Source organism: Ascaphus truei (assembly GCF_040206685.1).
Source record: "Ascaphus truei isolate aAscTru1 chromosome 12 unlocalized genomic scaffold, aAscTru1.hap1 SUPER_12_unloc_6, whole genome shotgun sequence".
NCBI classification, from domain to species: domain Eukaryota; kingdom Metazoa; phylum Chordata; class Amphibia; order Anura; family Ascaphidae; genus Ascaphus; species Ascaphus truei.
This window is the reverse complement of record NW_027453842.1, coordinates 158,480-183,466: the sequence shown is the minus strand read 5'-3', so window position 1 is coordinate 183,466 and position 24,987 is coordinate 158,480. Positions and strand designations below refer to the sequence as shown.

Genomic DNA, 24,987 nt, shown 5'->3' with positions numbered 1-24,987 from the left:
TGGAAGTAGAGGTGGGAAACAATACAGAGTGGGACCACTGGGGAAGGGAGCAACCCACAAACTATTACAACAAGAATTAGGTAAATCTTGAAACACTTGAGAAGTGGACAATCAAAACAAGGCACTGAGGGAGGGAACAATGTGTTCTGAGCATTGGGCGAGCAAGAATGAGAACAATATATGAAACAGGTCACGCCGGATAGTAAGGAGGGGAGCATAGTTCTCGTTACATATTGCTTACTAACAATAGTTGCCACAGCAGACCAGGACTCTTTCACTGGATCACGTGCCAGACAGGACACAGCGATCAAATAAAGAGGTGTTTATTTCAGCAGTAGCCATCAGACACAGCACAGAATCTCCTAACAGAGCTATACTCGCACCAACCAGGGAATACAGGGGGAATCCTAGCAGTCCTAGGTGCCCAGTGCCACAGAAATGGCTTACCCGGAGCAGCTTCCACTCTTGTAGAGGATCAGGAATTCCGGCAGTGCTGAAAACAAGTTGCAAGCAGGCAAGTTTAAATCTTCTGCTTCAGAAAAGCACACAGCCTTGTCTTGGGTGTCTCTGGCATGACATCACAGAATACCATTTAGTCCATCTCCATGCCAGTCCAGAAATGATCTGTGGAATTGATATCTGCCACCCCGTTTCTAGATTCCTGTCTCCATAGCAAATCATGGAGATAGGGTGGTGACCCATCAGAGTGCCTGATGTGTGTGGACACAATCACAGTTCCCCAGGCCTCAGTACACACCCCTGGGACCAGGCTTAACCTGTATTATTCTGGACCCCGTCCCTCCCACCTACCTGTCCTTTCCTGGGGCTCATCTGGTCACCAGACCCTAGAGCTGCCCCATTTTAATGTGCCATGCAACCCCTTCCATACCCTGTAACTGTAATTGTTTACTCTCGTGTTGTAAACTGTACCAAAGTATACACTGTGTGTGCATATATAAAGCATAGCCAAGGTCTCTGTACATTGGGCTGAGAATCCCACTGAGCAGCCCACATGTCCGGAGAACTGCTATTGCTTGGAGTGGAGGGGGAGGAAGGGGCAGGAACAAAGGGAGAGTGGCTGGGGAAGAGATCGGGCTGACGAGCAAACACCCTAAAAGTGCAGCATTGCGCTATATCCCGAGATATCGCCGATGCTCATGGGAGATATTCCTGATGGCCGGGAAGCCGCTGCCAGGCTCCCACTGACAGGCGCCGCTCCCACTGACAGGCGCTGCTCCCACTGACAGGCGCTGCTCCCACTGACAGGCGCTGCTCCCACTGACAGGCGCTGGTCCCACTGACAGGCGCTGCTCTCACAGGGACGTTCATATTTCTCCAAAAGCCCTTTAACTCTCACCCACCCCGCGCCCAGCCATGATTGGCCAATGCAGATGTGACCTCACGTCCTGTCTCCCATGCAGTATCCACACATGATGGTCGCGGCTCCATCTACAGCGATTTCCTATAGCAGCGGGGACTGTATGTAAGGGGAACCCAGCAGCGCTCAGGGTCAGTGTGATCCCAGCGTGCAGGGAACTAAGCGGTGCGCCCCAAGGCTGCGCCAGAGACACCTTCACACGGCGCTGGGAGCTTCATCCAGCGGGAGATGTGAAAACGGTTCCGCGCTGCGGGACAGAGTCTCAGAAAGCAAACAGGTTTGAAAGCTCTGCAGTCTCAAACCCCACAGGAGTGGGAGCAAACCCTGGGGAGCCTTGGAAGTGGCGCCTGGCACCTAGAATCCCCTGTATTCCCTGTTTTGGGGAGTGTAAGGGGTTTGTGAGTTTGTGCTGGGCTGGATACGGACAGAATAAATTCTCTTTATTGAAACGCTTTGTCCGTTCTGGTGCCTTGATCCCGGGGTTACGTTCTGGTCTCCGGGATAATCTTTGAGATAAAGTGTGACTGAAATAAAAAAAACAAAGGATCATTGAATTAATTGAACAGATTGATTTAGTAACATTGTTCACAAAAGTAAGGAAGACCCCAAGTGTTTCATGTTAATGTGAGTTACACACGTGTGTGTGTTTTGCTGCCTTTATTTTGGTGCTGCTGCGTTTTCCTTGTATAGATTGTGGGAAATGTGGCATCATTGGCAGTTTCAGCCCCCACATCAGTCACATATTTGTGCGATTTAAGAAGTGATGCTAGAGTCCTGTTGATTTTAAACTTAATTCACTAATTATATTAAAGGGAATCCGCAAAACGTATTTAACACAAATATCTGGAGGTGAAACCTTTGATTCAGATCATTGTGAAAAATCCAGGTCTCCAGAATCCAGATCATTTCCAAAACAATACTGCCACCGTGTGGTCTTTGTTTGAATGACAGATAGTAAAGCTTTGGCGCCTTTTTACCTTCTCTGTATAATTGTTCCGAGATCCCCAAACCAAGTGTTTTACACATGAAATGCGGGGTTGTATTTATGATCATAAAACCAAAAAACGTGTTCAATATGTATGAGATTTACAGTTGTGACAAAGAATCATAAAAGTCACAGAAAGTGCTAAAGAAAATCCGATTGCATTTTTTTCTCATCAAAAGCTGATACATGATGCCCAATATATGGGTCTATTTAATGGAATATAAAAAGAGTGACTATTTTATGAAACATTTGCATTGGGGATTCTGTTTTAAGAGCAGAAAAGACAGCAAAATAATAATGAATGAATGCTCAAACATTGTCATTGTTTTATGCAAGTCTATAAAAATGTAATTGTTTTCATAGCGGTTAAAATCAATACAGATAAGGCATTTATCAGATACATTTTCTTTTGCAGATTGTACTAATGTGTAATGTAAAAAAATGTGTATATGGATCGAGCAATTAAAATCACGTATTTAAATCTATGTCAAGTGCAGACACTTCTAATTCAGAGAAGTTATATCAAAAAGTGAAACCAATATTTGTAGTTTGCTTTATGAATGAGCAGTTAATAGCATGAAGGGAGTATAGCAAAGTTTATATAACTCACGAGTGTACATGTCAATTCATAGAAAAGAATCATAGATAAAGCGCTGTAACAAAATGCTGTCACATACTGGTGGTTTTGTAGTGAATTGTATTTCTCTAACCAGTTTCCAATATGAAATATTGAGTCCCGTCAGAGACAGCAACATGAAAACGGGTAAGAATAAGATGGCGGTGTAACCAGAGCTCTATACAGGAGAATGTGGGTGGCCCTTAAAAGAGCCTTTGGGTTAAATGAATGTGAATTCCGTATCAAGAGTTGGTAAGAAGTGTCACCGTTTAGCCTCCGAATCCATAGAGAGTGCGGCCCTGGCGCTTGAGAGCATACACCACGTCCATAGCGGTGACTGTCTTCCTCTTAGCGTGCTCGGTGTAGGTGACCGCGTCCCGGATCACATTCTCCAGGAAAACCTTGAGCACCCCACGGGTCTCTTCATAGATGAGACCGGAGATGCGCTTCACCCCTCCTCTGCGAGCCAGGCGGCGGATAGCTGGCTTGGTAATGCCTTGGATGTTGTCACGAAGAACCTTCCTGTGCCTCTTGGCACCTCCTTTCCCGAGCCCTTTTCCTCCTTTTGCCGCGACCAGTCATTCTGCAAAGTGTCAAAACAAGAAGCGAATGAGGTAATTGCGGTAAAGCTGCTGCTTATATGCAGTATGGCGGACCTGAGTGAAAACCACAGACACCCCATGAGGGGAGAAAGTGAATTGCACTGGAAGACGTTCCTTGATTTTGATTGGCTGAAAAAGTCTTTAGTCTGATTGGCTCAGTGAAAGCCGTTACTGTTTATAAAAAAAAGGCCACGTGGTAATGGGATTGGTTGGAAGTTTATCTCATTAAAACAGTGATCACATTTGCTTTGCCTAGTATTGCCCAACTCACACGAACACATTTGTGTGCCATCTATTTCATGTATTTAATTATGTTGTGTCTGCATCTATATATCTGTAGGAAAAAACCTGGCGCTTACCTTAAGCTTAATATATGAGGTGTGCTTACAATGTGGCAGTAAGTTAGACCACGGCTCTATGACAGATGCTTTGAGCCAGCATGGAGTTCCCCTCTGCTGCAACCCCAGGGAAGGGTTAATCCGGAACCCTTTTAAAGATATAGAGACATACAAGCAATGGGGGAGCGTGGGATTAGAAAAACATTTGACAATAAAAAACAATAAAATACAATAAAATTAATGTGGTTACAACAATATTGCTGGGGGTTGGTGAAAATATTAAATACACTTACACGGCCATGTGCAAGCGGACACGGTAATGTGGTTTCTTTAAGCAATTCCAGTCACTCCCAACAACAGGTAATGGTGGTTTAGAGGGTTTTGAAATAAATATATAAATATATCTGTACTCACACGGCCATGTGTGAGTCCTTGCAGGAAATTGGTAACTTTGGGGTTAAATTAACCCATCTGCATCTCCCCCCAGTGTAGACTCTTCTTTGTTTGCAACCAACGTGGGATTCTAACTCCAGTCTTGGGCATCAGATGGGGACTCTCCCCAGTGGTGGTAGTAGGGGGGGGAGTAGGTAGAGAAAGTGAGGCACGTTGTCAGTGGGGTTTAAAACACATTTATTAGTTTTAAAAGCAATTGGTACAACAAGACTCACATACATACATAGTGGTTGGACCCCTGGCCTCCTCGTGCAGTCCAGGATACAGTTTAAGCAGCCGTTATTGCCAATCACGCGTCCGTGATGCAGGAGGAAAAAAAACAAAACTTTTTCTCCTTATCTGCAATGGCTGCCTGGTTGATCCGGCTCATATGAGCCTGAGGAAGTCGATGATTCGACGAAACGCGTAGCTCTAAAGTTCCTGCTGAATTTGGCCCAACGTGGCTCCCGTAGCCGGATCAACCAGGCAGCCATTGCAGATAAGGAGAAAAAGTTTTGTTTTTTTTCCTCCTGCATCACGGACGCGTGATTGGCAATAACGGCTGCTTAAACTGTATCCTGGACTGCACGAGGAGGCCAGGGGTCCAACCACTATGTATGTATGTGAGTCTTGTTGTACCAATTGCTTTTAAAACTAATAAATGTGTTTTAAACCCCACTGACAACGTGCCTCACTTTCTCTACCTACTCCCCCCCCTACTACCACCACTGGGGAGAGTCCCCATCTGATGCCCAAGACTGGAGTTAGAATCCCACGTTGGTTGCAAACAAAGAAGAGTCTACACTGGGGGGAGATGCAGATGGGTTAATTTAACCCCAAAGTTACCAATTTCCTGCAAGGACTCACACATGGCCGTGTGAGTACAGATATATTTATATATTTATTTCAAAACCCTCTAAACCACCATTACCTGTTGTTGGGAGTGACTGGAATTGCTTAAAGAAACCACATTACCGTGTCCGCTTGCACATGGCCGTGTAAGTGTATTTAATATTTTCACCAACCCCCAGCAATATTGTTGTAACCACATTAATTTTATTGTATTTTATTGTTTTTTATTGTCAAATGTTTTTCTAATCCCACGCTCCCCCATTGCTTGTATGTCTCTATATATCTGTAAATGTAATTAATTTGTAATATTTAGATGTGTATGATCAACTACATTCATCAGTATTTTTTTGAATAAATATCCCTGTTTTATTAATTTGCTTTTATGTCTAATTTACCCTGCATGAGGTGACACGGGGAAGAAATGCAGACCGGGGAAACAAGTTCAGCAAACACAAATCCTCCAGTAGAAATGTCTGAAGTTGACAGTTACTCCACAGGGTGGCAGTGCTGCTTTGAAAGTGTGTGTGTGTGTGTGTGTGTGTGTGTGTGTGTGTGTGTGTGTGTGTGTGTGTGTGTGTGTGTGTGTGTGTGTGTGTGTGTGTGTGTGTGTGTTATAAAAAAAAGACATGTGAGAATAAATTATTTTTTAACATTGTGCAACTTTGATAAATATATTCACGCACGCACACACGCGCACACACACACACACATGCATACACACACACATGCATACACACACACACGCATACACACACACATGCATACACACACACACACACACACACACACACACACACACACACACACACACACACGCGCATACAGACACACACATGCATACACACACACAGACACACACACACACACACACATATACACACGCACACGCATACACACATGCATACACACACAATGCACACACACACAGACACACACACACACAGGAGACAGGGATCGGGCAGAAGGGGGACAGGGATCGGGCAGAAGGGGGACAGGGATAAGGGCAGAAGGGGGACAGGGATCGTGCAGAAGGGGGACGGATCGGGCAGAAGGGGGACACGGATCGGGCAGAAGGGGGACATGGATCGGGCAGAAGGGGGACACGGATCGGGCAGAAGGGGGACACGGATCAGGCAGAAGGGGGACAGGGATCGGGGCAGAAGGGGGACAGGGATCGGGGCAGAAGGGGGACAGGGATCGGGCAGAAGGGGGACAGGTATCGGGCAGAAGGGGACAGGGATCGGGCAGAAGGGGGACACGGATCGGGCAGAAGGGGGACACGGATCGGGCAGAAGGGGGACAGGGATCAGGGCAGAAGGGGGGCTGGGATCGGGCAGAAGGGGGACAATGATCGGGCAGAAGAGGGACAGACCGTCAGGGGTCGGGCCGGGGGCGGGCGCGTCACTGGCCGGGGGCGGGCCAGTGACGTCTCGGAGCTGGTTCGCCCTCATTGGGCGAACCGCTCACGTGACCGGCCTGTCTCGCTGGCAAGTGGGGGAATTTTAAATTCCCCTAAGACCTGCGCTTCCACAAGCGCGCGGAAGCATAGGTGAGCCCCTACTAAAGCCGCTCTAATTGCGGCTGTGGGGGCTCAGTGCTGAGCGGGAGCGCACGTCAGCACGCTCCCGCCAGCAAGCGCCAAACATGGCCAAGGCCTAAGGCTGTGCCTATAGTTATAGTGCCGCCGATGGTGACGGCGACACGACGGGTGACGTCACCCGTCGCCACCGGCGAAAGTTATGTTTCGCCGGGGCGGCGGCGGCGCGGGATTCCGGGCATTTAATTGGTTCAAGGACCATCACGTGAAACGACGGCCCTTGAAAAATCAAATTTGCCGGCTTCAAGTTTTCGCGACGGCGACGTTGTGTGCACTATAAGCGCACGCGGCGGCGGCAATGCTTTTGTGTTTGTGCGATGTTGTGTCGCTGTTGCAGGCACTATAAGCACGGCCTAAGGGCTGTTAAAAAGTGTGTGCAGCCGTGCACAAATGTATAACATTTGTGCAAACACACAAATACACACACACACACACACACACATGCATGCATATATGCATATACATACATACACACACACACACATACACACATATACATACATTCAGCGCCGGTAGCAGCGTAAAAAGATTATTTTTCCCGTCTTCGCCGCTGTCTGTCGGCTCCCCGCTCCCTGGCGTGCGCGCGCGGCCCTTGTATAGAAGAGCTGACTCACCGCACCCCCACCACTATAGAACGGCCCTAAGGCTGAGGACCCGCTGCGGACGGCCGCGCGCGCGGACCACCAGCCCCTACCTGCTGCCCATCTGTCCCCGCTGCCTCCTTCCGGCGAGGCTCACTACGCGCTGTGACGCGTCAGCCGCCAGGGGAAGCAAGAGAATTGCGATCCCGAGCGGTGACGCGTCACGTGGTGCGCTGGTGAGTCTATCAGCGCCGGGTCAGGAGTGTTAGAGGCAGCTTCCCCACCTCCAAAAGGTTGGGGGAAGTGTGTGTGTGCGCGTGTGTATATGTGTATATATGTGTATATATGTGTATATATATATATATATATGGTGTGTGTGTGTGGGGACGGACCGACTGGGGAGGGGTAAGGGGGAGGGGGAGGAGGGTCAGCACGGAGAGCCCTCCGCTCAAACCACACACCCCCCCCCCAGCTCAAGCTCCCTACAGCCCGCAGGTTCAATTGCCTCTCAGCGTGCCGCCTGCATGCAGTGCTTAGCCTAAACTATAACAAGCTGTGCAAATCCAGCTAAAGGCAAACAGCCACCAGGCACTTTTCTTGGCTATAAAGGTGCAATTCCTGATAAGAACATATGTTGGAAAGGGAAATAAGGTGAGGAAGCATGTTAGCAAGGTAACACTCCCAGACTATTTAAACATAGTCACATAATGCCACAAAATCAGGTCCTCAGCGGGGAAAAAAATAAGTTGCATGCATTTATCCCTAACCACTTTGCTGTATGGTGTGTGTGTTGTGTTGTGAACCCTTGTAGAGGTGTAATGGGTAAACAAAATGTATATAATTACTCATTGATAAAATATAGAATACATTTTTAATAGGGATAGATTTAAAAAAAATTGCTTGTACTTTATAAAACATTAATGTAAATTAATCTGTGCGATCATATCTGTGTTAAATAAATGTTATGCTGTGCTCACCACGGACAAGGAGGGTCCCCGAAACTGAGGTGAGATGGGTAACAAACTGCACCCACAGCTACGGGACACGCCTGGAAAGTGGAAAATAGGCGTCTGGAACCGTCTGGGAGTATCAGATAAAGTAAGATACTCGCCAGACGAGAAGGGAGGTTCCAGAAGATAGGTGGTACCGAGAGCCTGGGGTCCAGAGCCGGGAGGTAGGTCGGAATCCGCAAACTGAGGTGGAGGGGTCGGGGAGTCCAGGAGGTCAGGATACAAACCACGGGTAGAAGACCAGAGCGGATCCACAGCCAGGCCGGTTCGGTACGCAAGGGATCACTAAGGAGACAAAGAGACAGGAACTGAGGCAGGCACGACCATGGTTAACACAGGTCATATAAAGCTATGCTCAGTCAAAGAATGAATGGCTGAGCAAGGTATAAGTAGGAGGAAGGACCAATAGGGAGAGGGGGAGTAACAAGGGAGCGGTCCCAGGAAAGATAGGGATTGGTAGGGAGAAACTCACCACAGCTGTGCTAGATGTGCAGCTTGTGAGCGGTGCACGCACATCAGGCATGTGCGCCGCGCGGGAGAGGCGTGCGCGGCCTCAGCTGGGGGAGGGAACTCCCCCTGAGGGAGGACGTAAAAGTCCTCTGCCGTGCGCGCGTATGCGCGAGATCAGAAGCCGCCGCGGGAAGCGGAGGAGAAGGGAGATCCCACCAGCAGCGGCGAGAAGGCAGAGCTGGAGCGGGGGTGAGTAAAGTCACGGGGGGAGCCCCTTTAGAGAGAGGTGTTCCCCCGGACCTTACAATAAATAAACAAGAAACAACAACATAAACTATAAGCAATGGTGTATCTCTTAATATGGGGAACCAGGGGGGCCGGGGAACAAGGGGGAAGTCCAGAGGGGACCTGGACTATATGTGTTATTTGTATTACCGTATTTCCTCTTGTGTAAGCTGCCAGTGATTGTAAGACACACCATAGATTTGACACTTACAATCAAGGAACATTACTTCTCACTTACCAGGTTTCAGGAGAGGTCCCAGGTCAGCGGACGATGAAGCGGGTGGCCTTGACAGGACAGGTCCCACATCTGCAGAGGATTGAAGTAAAGACTGTCAGCAGTAGGTGAAGACCATCACGGCATGATAAAATGTTTGTGTTGATGTGTAGTTACCACATCCCTATCCCCACTTTATACAGTTTTCCACTTCCAGACATCAGTGATTAGCTCTTTTCTGGAAGGGTTACACAAAGAAAAAATCCTATACATTGGGCACAATAAGCCTGGCAGAGGTGGCCATTGCACACGGTATTTTGGTAGTCAGCCGTGCTTTGCTTCCACTCCCACTGGGGAGCTGCGAGCTTCAGATCTGTATCACCCTGCTCCACTAAGCCTTCTCCCATTGCTACTGCAAGGGCGTTGGGCAGAGCCTGGCTCTCTCAATCTCCCTTTGGAGGGTTATATACTACAAATGCCGCCGATTCACTCCCAGCCTCTCACTGGAAATGCTCACCTAGTCCCGGTGGCATTCTCCTGGGAGCTCTCACACTGTCCCCTGGCCATGCCTTTCGGCAGGTTTGCCGGGACCGGTCAAACGCTGATGCCTCCTGGGATGCCTTCAACCCACAGAACATTTGCACTAGACAGGCTCTGGTGTGAGCAACCCCTTAATGCCCCATAAGCAGGATCTCCTTAGCTCCCTATAAACTCTGTTTCCTACCCACCCAGTGACACAATAGCTGGCCCCTCTCTGCCCATAGCTGGCCCAGTACAAAAAACACATATGGTTTGGGGGACTGAACAGACAGACTCAGCCAACTGAGGTCTCATGCCCTCCATATCGGGGGACCACTCACTGAGCTCTGGCCGTTCACCCTCCGTCACACTGTCAGAGGATTTGAAAAAGGTGGGGGGGGGGGGTTGGTATTCAAGTAATTAGGGACACAGGTTTTGCTTGGTTGGGCTTTGTCTGGTCTTACCTGCCTTTTCTCTTCACAGATCATGACACTCTTTGGCACCAAAAGCTGGGGAACAAGAAACACTGTGTCTGGCAGCAGCACCAAAGGCACCTAAGCCAGGGTAACTACCCAACATTTGCACCCTGTGAAAGCAGTCAAATAGCATCCTCTGGCAGCTCCACCCGCATCCCCGTTCCTGGGATTGGATGCTCTGGACTAACCATATCAGGTTGCTCAAGATGTGCTGTAGTGTTGGGGTCCCCCAGTCCAAACGCCTGCCGATTACCTGGGACCCCTGGACGCAAAACTGTTCTTCTATGGACTGCATAGTCCTCCAGCCTGATGGCTGCACACAGCCGTAGGGATCGCTGACTTGGTCCTCCGCTGGAACCGCACGACTGCTTGTGGTTCCTTTGCTGGGGCTAGCCTCTCATAGTCGGTAAGCCCTGTTGTTTGGGGACTTTGCCCCAGATTGGGGATACTTGATTGGGATGTGTTGGGGTACTCATCTGCAGATGGTTTAACTGGTCTCCCCGGGAGCACTGGCCCTAATGGGCATCCTCTTCCGTCTTTGCTACAGCATCTTCGGCACCCGGCTGACCCACATGGCTTGGTGACTTGCAGAGAGTCAACAATTTGGGGTGCTCTCCTAACCGGCATAGTAGCAGGGGTCAGTACACACTTTTCTTGCTGTGTACTCGGGGGCACACCGTCGTCCGTCATCTTGGCGGCCAGAAGTCAAAGCACCTGTGTGGCACATTCCTAAGCCAGCAAGGTTGCTCTCATGGAGACAGATTCACCGGCAATGTCTCGGTCAATCTCTCGTTCAGCCCCTCTGGCTCATGGCTGACTCAACCTCGGCTAGTGTCTCATGTAGAGTCAGCTTCTGGAAGTACTTGGCTTGCCAGCACTAGGGTTGCCAAGTGTCTTGTCCAAAAATACTGGACACAATGGTGAAAAATGTGGTGTGTGGGGAGGTATGTTATTTATAAATTATCAGACCCCAGGGAGGTACTGGGGCCTCATTTCGAGGTCTGGGATAGGGCAGGAGAAGGTCTGACAAGGTCTCTCAGTATTTAGGATAACTGGAGGTGATGGTCTGCCATTGCGTCTTGACCCAACATGGCAAACAGAGCCTCACAATTATACGCCATAGTAGGAATGACAACTGGGGAAAGCCCTGGAGGGTTGAGGTCCGCCTCTGAGATAGTCTTCAGGGTCTCGGCCTCCGGGTGCTTAGCCCCACAAATAGTGGCCACAACCACTACCACATCAGCGTCCCGCCTGCTACACTGAGCTTCCCTGCCTTTGCTTCTCCAAGGACATCAGGCAGGATCCGGCTCTCCAGAACTCCCAGCGATGGGCTACAGAAAGGGAATGCCGCCGTCCCACTGAACAGCCTTGTGCTGAAAGGGCTTACCTAGCCCCGGTGGTGGTCTAAGGGGAGCCTTCGCACTGTCACATGGCTTGCCTACTTGCTGGCAGACATCCCAGGCACGGCTGAATGCCGATATCTCCAGTGATGACTTTAGGACAAATAGAACATATATTTTTGATAAAGTGCCTTTCTGGCTGCAGTTTTAAATGTACAGGCAGGATGAGGCTTTTTCTACTTGCCTTTGCAATGCAACCAGTAACCACATGTTTTACACCGATGAGCTGGGGGCACTTCCTTCTGCAAACTTCAGAGACTCCCTGTTAGGGCAATGCCTATGGATCTAGGTAAGTGTTGCAGATGAAAGCCCCAGAGCCACAAAGTGTGAATTAACCGGGATGCTCGCTGACCAGGAGATCCTGTTAGTCATCTGGGCTAGTTCACACCTTGGGTCCAACTCCTAGCCTGGGAGAAGCCAGGTAAAAAGGGGAGCACTCATATGGTAAGCAGCCCAGGTGTCAGAGTTGCACAGGCGCTTTATCAACTGGAAATCCCTGTAGTACCCATCTGCAAACTGGGGGCAAGATGGACATTGGTGGGATGGAGGTTCCCGCGAAGGGGTGCTCCCTAAGCTATCCCCGTTGTCTTTTGTCTCTCTTTTACAATGTGAACAAATTTCCACTTTGCTTCTACAAGCGGATAAGAGCAGCAGCAACGATTCCCTAACGCAACAAGTTAATTACATCAGAACCAAGGACATAACTCTTCTTCAGGATTCCGTTAGTGCTGGGGGTTATCTAACGAACCCCAATGGACCAGAAAGAACTTTGCAATATTCACAGACTTATTGGGCTGGCAATTTACGCCCCTTGCAAAAGGACAGCATTTTAAAAGACAATATTCTGGTGCTTTGTTTTACTTCTGGACATTCTATCCCATTCTCTTCCTCAGTAAGTGTTTTGTCAAGTATATTCTAAGGTTGTCGTGTGTCTGTCTATTAAGGAAATAAATGTCAGTTTATTTTGCTCAACTTGTGTGCTCAATCTATTTCCCTAAAATATAAAATTGTTGATACGTTCCGTCCATCGTGACAGTGGCCACACGGCCTCAGTTGGAAAAGCGTTTCCTTTCCCTTACTCCAGTGCTGGCGGTCAAAAGACCTAAGGTAGCTGACCCTCCCCAGGCCAGCAAACCAGGGGGGAAGAAGTCAAAAACCCAGGGTGTTGAAGTAGAGCCGATGGAGGTTGCCCACGAGGGCCAGTGCTCCTTGTGTAACTGGCTGGGCCACCTGCGTGTTAACTGCCCAAACTACCCCTATCCAGTGTAACAGGGTATGTCCCATAATACCTCTCTTTCCCACATAGTGTATCTATTATGGAAGTCCCTATTATGTTCAGAGCACTAACAGGTTAATCTATGAGCCAGTGACCCCCCAGTGAAGGAAGTAAGGTGGTGACTCATGGCCTGTGTAAGCCTATCCAAGATGGGTACAGTCCATGAGCCCGCCCCTTGCAGAGACTTCCAAGTGGGAGTATCTGTAACCCGTAGCTCACTACAAACGAGGCGTGACCGTGGGGCTGAGGTAGGGATTTGTATAGAACGCCAACCACAACCACGAGGGCACATCTAGAGTATAGGACAGTCGTACAGGCCGGATCAGGGTAACAGAAGACAGGGCAAGTGAGGTACTTGTGAATCTTGGAGTATAGAGCAGCAGATTGTTGGGGTACGTAGCCAGGGTCAGGGTGGTAGAGCGTAGAGTAGTCGTGGAGCCAAGCAAGGGTCAGTACAGGAGAGAGTAGCGTCGCCGTGGTTCCAAATCCAGGGTCAGTGCAGGAGAGCATCACAGAGTAGTCGTTGCCAAAGCCAAGGTCAGTGCAGGAGAGCATCACAGAGTAGTATCCATGCAGGGTCAGGCAGCAGGGTTCAGGCAGACAGGAACTAGGTGATGAGTGCAGCGTCACACAAACAGAGGTTATGCTCGGCAATGACTGGGAGCTCTGAGAGCATATTTATAGGACCTCCCACCAATGGGAGGCAACCAGGAAGCAGACGTGCGGACAGGATAGGCTGCTGGATCATGCAGGTGTGTCCTATTACACAGCCAATAGCTACCGCGTCAGAATTTGTGCATGCCCCCCGCAAAACCCGTAGGTGACCTGGTCACGCGCTGTCATTGTGCGCCACGACACCCGCACCGCCATGAGGGCGGAAACCAGAGGCGAGACCCATGGAGATAGAGGAGGGGCGCAACTGCGCCGCATAACAGTGATATCAGGACAGGGCCGGGTACCAGAGGCAGGACCCGCTGAGGTAGAGGCGGAGTGAGGGGCGTAACCGTGCTGCATAGGGGTGATGCCAGGACGGGGGCGGGTCAGAGGGGCGGAGACCGCAGACCACAGGGAAGACCGTGTACCATGCATGCGCGCTGCGCATCAAGACAGGAGGAGCAAGAATGCGCTCCATGCCCAGAGACCGAAGGGGACTGCACAGAACCCGCGCACCGTGCGTAAGTTCCACCCCAGTTTGCCACTCTTGAGTGTTATGGTAGTCCAATGGGCAAGTGAGGGTTAAAGGGGCAGGAGGAGCAGAACAGTGAATCCTCACAGTATCACATTTAGTCAGTCTTGTGCTGGGAGGAGAAGAAAGCACAAGGGCTGTCATTGTTCCCCATCGGGGGAAAGCATGCCCACCCCAGGCTCAGGCCTGGGGACCATTAAGGCTCATGGTGAAAAAAAATGGTGAGCAGGAAAGGGCTAGAAATAAGGTCCGGGGTCCGGCTTTCACTGGGCTAGAGCCAATTGTTTCCCGCAGACCTGGTGGCGCCTTCCAAGCGGGATATTTGGGGCTGACCAGGGGGACCTATTGCAGGGTTGGTCTTGAGCACTTAAGCTGATCCCCTTCCCCCATTTGTGCAGCAGGGCGAGCGCTCATCCTGTGTTTGGCGGCAACGTCACAATACATATTGTGATTGGTCAAGGGCCCCAGCTCCATGTTAAGGATATCCAGCAGGGGCTATGTAAGGAGTGAGGCCGGTGTAGGGAACCAGACAACCTATGGAGGCGATCGGAGACGCGCTGGCAGGCTTTTAAAAAGTGCTTTGTGTTAAAGAGCACACACAAGCACTGATCTCAGCTGAGAAGCGCCAGAGAAGCCCGGTCAGCGGAGCAAGTGGGAGTTTTACGGAGACACAGCTGAGAGAAGCCAGGCTTTACCTTATTATGTGAGGCTGGCTACCCCAACCGTCACATGTATGTTGTGTGTTTTCTGGCTTGCCAGAATAAACTTTTGTTTATTCAACTAGTGTGTCATTCGGGAGAAGGAGTGGCTCAGTGAGTAAACACTGAGTAAAACACACTGGCATTGAGAGTGAGTTTGAAGCCTGGTTCAACTCCTAGTGTCAACTACTTGTGACCTTGGGCAAGTCATTTTATCTCCCTGTGTCTCTGGCTCCAACAAAATAGATTGTAAGCTCCACGGGGCAGGGACTGTGTCTGCAAAATGTCCCTGTAAAGTGCTACTTAAAACTAGCAGCGCTATACAAGAACGTACTATTATTTTTATTATTATTATTATTTTCTGGTGATAGTGATCCTGATGTAAAGATGTTAAAAGTTCTGGTCTCTGGTGACAATGGTCACAAAACATGTCAGTTCCTATACATAGTGCTAATAGTGACATTACATAGTTATGTAACACACAGGGTGATTAATAACCTAATCTTCCATTAATATCACATACACATTTTTTTGTAACCCACAAATAAACATATTTTTAACACTTCCCAATTGTATTATAAAGCTTAAACAAAATAGTTGTTTGATTATTACATTATTAAAATATATGTACTGTCATTCACATGATGTGTATGTTACTATGATTGTTTTTAGAAAACATAATTTACATACATATCATTATAAACTATTCATTTGCAGAACAGATGGAATACAAAACTTTTCGAATCTCCCATTTAATAACCAATATTCATAACTGACAATGGAATAATACAGAGCTTAGTACCGGGGAAATGGAACAACATGAAATAGCAATGTACACTGCACAGGAATTATTGTGCTACTTGTACATATATAGTGAATCCCCAGACCATGTTTATATATTTATATGCACATTATTTTAAACTGATACTGTAGAATAATATGTTCTTAGTGTCACTGTATGAGGATGGAGGTTGCACATTTAGTCTGAGCAAAGTAAAAGTGACAGAAATAGACAGATATGAATGAAATCTGGCAAATCCCGGGCTACAGAGCCGAACTTTCACCCATTATTCCTAATTGTGTTTGTACTTTCCCAGCAGAAAAATGATACAGCAGTGAAGAGAATATAATTCCTTATAAATTGCATGCAAGAAGGGGGGATGTGAGTAATAATTAGGGGATAAAATGCCCTTTTCTTGCAGCCTCAGAAACACAAAGTCAGAGCAGTGTTTGTGATCCGGGAGGATGAGAGTCAGGGGCGGGGCTTAGTGATTATACCCAATGAGAAAGAAGCTCACTCCGATAACTAACCAATCACAGAGCAGCAGGCTCTCTATATAAGTCCCGGCAGGTCCCCGCCCCCAGTATAACTTTCTGTCAGTGTGTTGGGGGATTTTACCTGCAGCTGCAATGGCCGAGACCGCTCCTGCTCCTCCTCCTCCAGCTGAAAGCGCCGCCAAGAAGAAGCAGCCGAAGAAAGCGGCCGGAGCCTCGAAAAGCCGCCCAGCAAAGTCCGGTCCCAGCGTGTCCGATCTGATAGTGAGAGCTGTGTCCGCCTCTAAGGAGCGCAGCGGGGTCTCCCTGTCCGCTCTGAAGAAGGCTCTGGCTGCAGGAGGCTACGATGTGGAGAAGAATAACAGCCGCCTGAAGCTGGCTCTCAAGGGCTTGGTGAGCAAGGAAACCCTGATCCAGCTGAAAGGGAGCGGAGCCTCCGGATCGTTCAAGCTGAATAAGAAGCAGCTGGAGAGCAAGGAGAAGGCGGCCAAGAAAAAGGATGTGGGGAAACCCAAGAAGCCAGTGGCAAAGAAACCCGCCAAGTCCCCCAAGAAACCCAAAAAGGCTCCGGCGGGAGTGAAGAAAAGCCCCAAAAAGGTCAAGAAACCGGCGGCCGCCAAGAAGCCAGCAAAAAGCCCGAAGAAGTCTAAAGCTGCCAAGCCCAGGAAGGCTGTGAAGAGCCCGGCGGCTAAAAAGGCTGCGAAGCCAAAAACTGCTAAGAGTCCAGCTAAGGCCAAGGCAGCCAAACCCAAAGCAGCAAAGCCCAAGAGGGCGGCAGCTCCTAAGAAGTGAGACCGACAACTTCAGCCTCTTACAAACACAAAGGCTCTTTTAAGAGCCACCACAACCCCACATAGAGAGCTGTGCACATAATGTGTAACTGGGAATGTTTCTCCAACTTGTCCCATGCAGGGGTTTGTGTTACACTGCCAGAGCATAAGTGTATATGCATTGATACTGCGAGCACTGTAAGGTGCATGTGTAAGTTTGTAGTCCCTAACCTATTGCACGAATAAATGTTTCTCAGACAAACTGACATATTAGGTGACATTATGGTTTTGTTTGTGTCTACATAATATTCACATACACGGTTTATAGAGAATAAAAATTAAAATAGTGTAGTTGACATCAGAAAAACGTATTTATCACCATGTTATAAAATAAATGTGTTTACATCACATTGAAAGCATGAAGCACACGCTATTCCCTAACACTTCAGTATAATCACCAGTGGCACATGGGAGGGGGACATTTACAGGTTTGTCTTTACGTGCAGCCATATACAGCATGAAATGGTGACTATGCATGCAAGTCTATATATCACATGACAAAGAATACACAAATATTGAAGGTGCGTTTATCTATATTGTCACACATCAAGTACATATGTTGATACAAGGATAACACACTTCTTTAACTCTCTATATAGAGATCAGTATCCGTGTGTTAATATTGATCAGGCAATTTCATTGAAAATGTGGTGGCTCTTAAAAGAGCCTTTGTTTTTCGGGTGTAAACGAAGTCAGGGTGCAGCCGGCCTAAGCTCTCTCCCCTCTGATCCTGCGGGCCAGCTGGATGTCCTTAGGCATGATGGTGACCCTCTTGGCGTGGATAGCGCACAGGTTGGTGTCCTCGAAGAGCCCCACCAGATAAGCCTCGCTGGCCTCCTGCAGAGCCATGACAGCCGAGCTCTGGAAGCGCAGGTCAGTCTTGAAGTCCTGGGCGATCTCCCGGACCAGGCGCTGGAAGGGCAGCTTGCGGATGAGCAGCTCGGTGGACTTCTGGTAGCGGCGGATCTCCCTGAGAGCCACAGTACCGGGCCGGTAGCGGTGAGGCTTCTTCACTCCGCCGGTGGCCGGAGCGCTCTTTCTGGCAGCCTTGGTCGCTAGCTGCTTACGGGGAGCCTTCCCTCCGGTGGATTTCCGGGCGGTCTGCTTGGTCCGGGCCATCCTGTGCTGCTGTGTCAGTGCGCGTCTCCGGTCAGGAACTAATAAAGAAAAAAAACGCTGCAGCTGCGTATTTATGGATGCAGGTCGCTGTGATTGGCTGCTTTGGTCCCGCCCTTCGCTCTGATTGGTTCTGTGAAAGCCGTTGCGATGTTCAAAAATCCCGCCTCAGACCGATATCGTCATAATAAAGTTATTATTTATTTAGTGCTTGTAAGTGGGACAATTAAAAAGATTTAATGTGATAACATTAGTGTTTGCACAGATACAGCACAGAGCTCTCTGACATGGAACATGTACTTATACCAAGTATTCAAATGATCTTTAATCGGTGAAATGTAATATGAGGGGTTTTCTTTCTCAGATCATTGCTTCAATGGGACTTTCTTGGTTCCTCTTCTTCTAATGTTCACATTGTGTTATTATTATAAACCCGAACACAGAGACACAAAGAAGCGGAACCGCGCGGCTCGTTTCCTTAATGCCTGCAGTTCCCAGAGCACCACACGGTGGCAGTGCTGCGCTATAAATGGGGCTTCCCTAAATGTCTTCTCGCTGTCACTGCTCTGTGTGATCTGATCAGCTCCTAACCGGGCTCTTTGGCTTCCCTCTAATGCTCCAGTCACAGTAGTTTGCTTTTAAATAAAATACCAAGTCTGTATATGTGTATACACAATGTGTTATAGTTTAAGCACAAATTAAATATTCCATAATGTATTATGTATTTTCTAAATAAAGATGAACATCTGATGTTAGAGTAATATAACTAGACTGAACAGGGGCCTGTATTTAAAGATATCTATTAAACGTATCCTCATTCCTTATTTATTGAACTATATCACTGCATATGAAATATTAAAATTACCAATGTAAATACACACTATCTAATACATTTAAACAGAAGCTGAACTATATCAAGACTTGTTTTTTATTTTTCAGATACAATATTAGCATTTAAGATGACTATTTAATTATGCATTAATTGTTGCTGTGTTTTTGAATCTTTTTTCCAATGCTTGTCAAACTATTTCACCATTTAGGCAGATCTGGATAAGGATATATTTCCATTGTTTCAATATGTTTTTTTATTATTAATTAATGTATCTTCTCATACTGTTCATTCTTTTTTAAACTATAGATTTCTTATGTATCCTGAATAAGTCAGTTAGTTATTTGTAACTACAAATTGAAGAGATATTTTCCCCAAAGCTGCACTCAATATCCCATTCTTAATAAGCCTTCACTTTTAATACTTGTTACACTATTACTATGAACAAACATTACACATGAACCTACCAATCTTTACTTTAAGTGGTGAAGAGAAAAACAGTTGTTTTTTTCCAATAGTTCACCTCCTCTAATTAATATATTATCTATAACGTATCCAATGCTGTTTTGTTCTTTTATTATTTATAGATAAAATGCATTACATATGTATTGGAATTAATACATTCAATACTCTAATTTTTTGGAGACCATAATTTTTTTCCCCACAGAAATAAGTAAAATAAAATTAATACGTTGTTTGTGACAACCTCAGTGAATGAAATCTAACATATAATAATAATAATAATAATAATAATAATAATAATAATAATAATAATAACAACAATAACCAGTGCTTGACAAATCACCCACAAATCTACTCGCCGAACCAAAAAATCTACTCGCCACCTAGTCCCGCCCCAACCCCGCCTCTAGTCCTGCCCCTAGTCCCGCCCCCAACCCCGCCTCTAATCCCGCCCCCAGCCCCGCATTTAAAAAAAAACATAAATGAAATAAATTGAATAAATTCCTAGTAAGAACATTCGTTTTTGACATAAGTTTATTTATTGTATTACATTATACTACAATTAGTCCTTGGTGTGTGTGTGTGTCTGTATGTGTGTATGTGTGTGTATGTGTGTGTGTGTGTGCGTGCGTGCGTGCGTATAAAAATGTAAAATCAAGAAAAAAAGCCAGATGTGAATGACTAGTTCCCTGCACTCCTTAACCAGTGCCTGGACGTCCCCGCTTCACAATATTTAAAGCAGCAATCCCGCCTGGAATCTTACCTGATCCGCAGTCCATCAATGTCCAGGTACCTCATTCCCGCAATGTTATACATTGAAGTGGATGTGTTCCCTACCTGTCTTCTGGGTTAGGGGGGGGGGGAGTTCCGATGTCTCCTGTGTGAAGCTTGAGTCAGATCTGGAAGAAAGCAGTATAGGTTATTTCGGTGTAGTATAGGGCAGTTAAGATATACAGGGTAAATAAGATATCCAGATCCAGATTGTGAGACGGAGAGAGAGGGTGAGAGAGACGGAGAGAGAGGGTGAGAGAGACGGAGAGAAAGGGTGAGATGGAGAGAGAGGGTGAGAGAGACGGAGAGAGAGGGCGAGAGAGACGGAGGGAGGGCGAGAGAGACGGAGGGAGGGCGAGAGAGACGGAGGGAGGGCGAGAGAGACGGAGGGAGGGCGAGAGAGACAGAGGGAGGGCGAGAGAGAGGGTGAGAGACAGAGAGAGGGTGACTGTGGGGGGATGGGGTGACTGGGTGGGATGATTGGGGGTGTGGGGTGACTGGGTGGGGTGATTGGGGGTGTGGGGTGACTGGGTGGGGTGATTGGGGGTGTGGGGTGACTGGGTGGGGTGATTGGGGGTGTGGGGTGACTGGGTGGGGTGATTGGGGGTGTGGGGTGATTGGGGGTGTGGGGTGACTGGGTGGGGTGATTGGGGGTGTGGGGTGACTGGGTGGGGTGACTGGGTGGGGTGATTGGGGGTGTGGGGTGACTGGGTGGGGTGATTGGGGGTGTGGGGTGACTGGGTGGGGTGATGGGGGTGTGGGGTGATTGGGGGTGTGGGGTGACTGGGTGGGGTGATTGGGGGTGTGGGGTGACTGGGTGGGGTGATTGGGGGTGTGGGGTGACTGGGTGGGGTGATTGGGGGTGTGGGGTGATTGGGGGTGTGGGGTGACTGGGTGTGGTGATTGGGGGTGTGGGGTGACTGGGTGGGGTGACTGGGTGGGGTGATTGGGGGTGTGGGGTGACTGGGTGGGGTGATTGGGGGTGTGGGGTGACTGGGTGGGGTGATGGGGGTGTGGGGTGATTGGGGGTGTGGGGTGACTGGGTGGGGTGATTGGGGGTGTGGGGTGACTGGGTGGGGTGACTGGGTGGGGTGATTGGGGGTGTGGGGTGACTGGGTGGGGTGATTGGGGGTGTGGGGTGACTGGGTGGGGTGACTGGGTGGGGTGATTGGGGGTGTGGGGTGACTGGGTGGGGTGATGGGGGTGTGGGGTGATTGGGGGTGTGGGGTGACTGGGTGTGGTGATTGGGGGTGTGGGGTGACTGGGTGGGGTGACTGGGTGGGGTGATTGGGGGTGTGGGGTGACTGGGTGGGGTGATTGGGGGTGTGGGGTGACTGGGTGGGGTGACTGGGTGGGGTGATTGGGGGTGTGGGGTGACTGGGTGGGGTGATTGGGGGTGTGGGGTGACTGGGTGGGGTGATGGGGGTGTGGGGTGACTGGGTGGGTGGGGTGACTGGGTGGGGTGATTGGGGGTGTGGGGTGACTGGGTGGGGTGATTGGGGGTGTGGGGTGACTGGGGGGGTGGGGTGATGGGGTGTCTGACTGGGTGGGGATTACTGACTATGACTGACTATGACTGACTGGATGGGGGGGTGACTGACTGGGTGGGAGGGGGGGTGACTGACTGGGTGGGAGGGGGGGTGACTGACTGGGTGGGAGGGGGGGTGACTGACTGGGTGGGGGGGGGGGGGTGACTGACTGGGTGGGAGGGGGGGTGACTGACACGGTGGGAGGGGGGGTGACTGACACGGTGGGAGGGGGGGTGACTGACTGGGTGGGGGGGGGTGACTGACTGGGTGGGGGGGTACCTCTGGTGTCCTACACATTCTCTCTCTCTCATACACACACACACACACACACACACACACACACTCTCTCTCTCTCTCTCTATATATATCTCTCTCATATACCCCTCTCTCTTTCTCCCATATACCCCTCTCTCTCCCATACCTCTCTCTCTCTCCCATACACACACACACAATGTGACAGAGAAACACCCCGCTACTACCTCCCGCCCTGCGTGGGCAGCAGGAGCACCGGAGGGAGGGGGGAGAGACACCCGAGCCGCGCGGGCACCGGAGGGAGGGGGGAGTGACACACAAGCCGCGCGGGCACCGGAGGGAGGGGGGGGGAGAGCCGCACGAGCCGCGCAGGCACCGGAGGGAGGGGGGAGAGACACCCGAGCTGCGTGGGCAGCGGAGGGAGGTGGGAGTGACACACAAGCCACGCGGGCACCGGAGGGAGGGGGGGGGGGAGAGCCGCACGAGCCGCGCAGGCACCGGAGGGAGGGGGGAGAGACACCCGAGCTGCGTGGGCAGCGGAGGGAGGGGGGAGTGACACACAAGCCACGCGGGCACCGGAGGGAGGGGGGGGGAGAGCCGCACAAGCCGCGCTAGCACCGGAGGGAGGGGGGAGTGACACACAAGCCGCGCGGGCACCGGAGGGAGGGGGGGGGGGAGAGCCGCACAAGCCGCGCTAGCACCGGAGGGAGGGGGGAGTGACACACAAGCCGCGTGGGCAAGCGGGAGCACCGGAGGGAGGGGGGTGAAGCACCCGACCCACGCGGGCAGCGGGAGCACCGGAGGGAGGGGGGAGAAACACCAGAACAGTACAGTATATATAAATATTTATTACAGTGCATTAAATTCCCCCCCACCTCAAGCATCTGTCCACATCCTCTCCATGACCGGATCAGTGCAGGTCTTGTAAGCAGGAGGTGACACAATTATACAGGAGGATATATAGGAAGAGGAGGAGGAGCAGCAGCAGACACACGCGCGCGCACCCCCAACCCCCCCCCCCCCCCCATTACTTACCCGTGCAGAGAAGGAAGGGCGGTTTGAAGTCCTGGCAACTCCAAGCCGCGTCACAGCCAGAGGGATTTTTTTTTTTTTTGCGAGCAGGGGATTTTGTTTTTGCAGAGCAGGAGAAAAGCTACTGGCCACGAGCCAATATCCGATCGCAGCTGGCGAGTTGGCGACCGGGTTTGTCGAGCACTGACAATAACATTATTATTATTATTATTATTATTATTATTATTATTATTATTATTATTATTATTATTATTATGTGCCTAAACCAACATGGTGATTACTTTTACCTAAACAGGTGCTCAAGCGACCAAGTTAATAACACTAGTGTGATCATTTTCTATGCAAATAACTACTTAGTGCTCAAATGTGTCACAATATCCACTAACCAATCCTACTAAGTAACTATCTCCTATACAATTGCTATCATTAGCTACTCTTACAAACTAGTGTAACAGTGATATATGTTGCAACCAATCTACAATAATAATCTCAGGGGGAAGGTATCTCTCTAAATTGAAAACATTCAGTGTTTGATTCAATGTATCAATCTGCAAACCTTTCTACTCTCCTCTGTAGAGGAAATATTGTATATCGTATATTGTCTGTAACCTGGCATATCACCATTATCTTGTGTTATACCATGTTTCCACTGCAGCTATGGATTCTGGGAAATAAACACACATATAAGCATACAGTGTCACCTTTAACTTAATATCCATATTAACATGATCTCCTATAAGCATAGTTCTGCCTTATTATACTGAATTTTTTTGCACAGCTTGCTACATATCGTATAACTTCTATCATGTTTAAAATATAGTTTATATTTCTAAAACATATGTTAGTATGTCTTTGAATATCTGTAATCTAAACAGCTGTTAGATTGTTTTGTGAAATGTAAATGAAGGGAGAGAATGAAAAGCCTGAAAAGCTCCAGCCTCATTGTATTGTATGGGGGCTATGCACTAAGCTCAATGGGTTTGTGTTCTAATGTTAAAAAAAATAGCATGTCCGTTAAAAAGTGAGGCCGGGGACGCGTTTCACTAAGGCCTTGAGCCCATTTTTTAACGTATGTGCTCAAAACACCCACAGCGTACGTGTTGCTTTTTTCCCCCCTGCTAGCATTCTTAAACTTCCCATACGCTAGCTGATAGAAAAAAAAGTTGCATGTAAGATTTGCATGGTGATTTGCCATCTCCATGCAATGCTGTTACACAAGCGATCGTACAGTAATTAAAATCATTTTAATAATAGTGTACATGAGCAGGGGGTCTCCGGAGCTGAACCGCATTGGTTTCAGGTCCGAGGACCCCCTACTTCAGGAGATACAGGCCCCGTTATGGGGTGCCGGTATCCCCTGCAGCATTTAAATGTCCCGGTCACGTGACGTGGAAGCTTGAAACTGCAGGGGATACCGGCACCCCATAAAGGTGCCTGTATCTCAGGAAGCAGGGGGTCACCGGACATAAAACCAACGCGGGACAGCTCCGGAGACCACCTGCACATCTACACTATGAAACACATGTATATTAAAAAAAGATTTAACAAACATCAATACACGACTCTCCGCCCAAACCCATACAGTACAGTAATGTGCAAAATAACTATTATCCAGATATGGATAAAAGATTATTTGCCCATTATTAAACACTGCATTAGCATACCTAAATAAAGTAAATAAAAACAGTAGCCAGCTAAGCCAATGAATACAAGCAATAAACAACATGAACAATGAATTAATTAAACCATTAACCAATGAAACCAATTAATTCCTAAACCAACTCAAAATGAATAGTAGCATTAACCAATCAAACCAATGAATTACTACAACATTAATGAATGTAAACATTAAAAGACTAAGAAATAAATTCAAACAATATCTGAAATAACCATAAAATGCATTAGCTAATATAACACAACATTAACTACAAACAAACACCAATCGCAAACATTTTATTAGCATTAAGCAGGAAAAAAATAAACAATCACATCCACA

The 24,987-nt window shown here is 48.6% G+C and overlaps 3 protein-coding genes across 3 annotated transcripts; 1 reads left to right on the top strand and 2 right to left on the bottom strand.

Moving 5' to 3' along the window:
• Window positions 1–3,207: 3,207 nt before the first annotated feature.
• LOC142473780 (histone H4-like) lies at window positions 3,208–3,561 on the bottom strand. The gene is given in 2 exon segments (XM_075580780.1): window positions 3,208–3,545; window positions 3,547–3,561. Coding segments are annotated over 2 exon segments (312 nt in total). The 3' UTR covers window positions 3,208–3,248.
• A 12,686-nt stretch (window positions 3,562–16,247) lies between these two features.
• Window positions 16,248–17,204, top strand: LOC142473784 (histone H1-like). The gene has a single exon (XM_075580784.1). It carries the CDS (start codon window positions 16,306–16,308, stop codon window positions 16,960–16,962), a length of 657 nt encoding a protein of 218 aa, XP_075436899.1. The 5' UTR covers window positions 16,248–16,305; the 3' UTR covers window positions 16,963–17,204.
• A 51-nt stretch (window positions 17,205–17,255) lies between these two features.
• Window positions 17,256–18,165, bottom strand: LOC142473785 (histone H3). The gene has a single exon (XM_075580785.1). The coding sequence runs from the start codon at window positions 18,117–18,119 to the stop codon at window positions 17,709–17,711; it is 411 nt and encodes a 136-aa protein (XP_075436900.1). The 5' UTR covers window positions 18,120–18,165; the 3' UTR covers window positions 17,256–17,708.
• Between the last annotated feature and the right edge of the window lie 6,822 nt (window positions 18,166–24,987).

Bases quoted from the DNA above. Each gene is read 5' to 3' on its own strand.
- LOC142473784 (XM_075580784.1), top strand. From the start codon at position 16,306: ATGGCCGAGACCGCTCCTGCTCCTCCTCCTCCAGCTGAAAGCGCCGCC.
- LOC142473785 (XM_075580785.1), bottom strand. From the start codon at position 18,119: ATGGCCCGGACCAAGCAGACCGCCCGGAAATCCACCGGAGGGAAGGCT.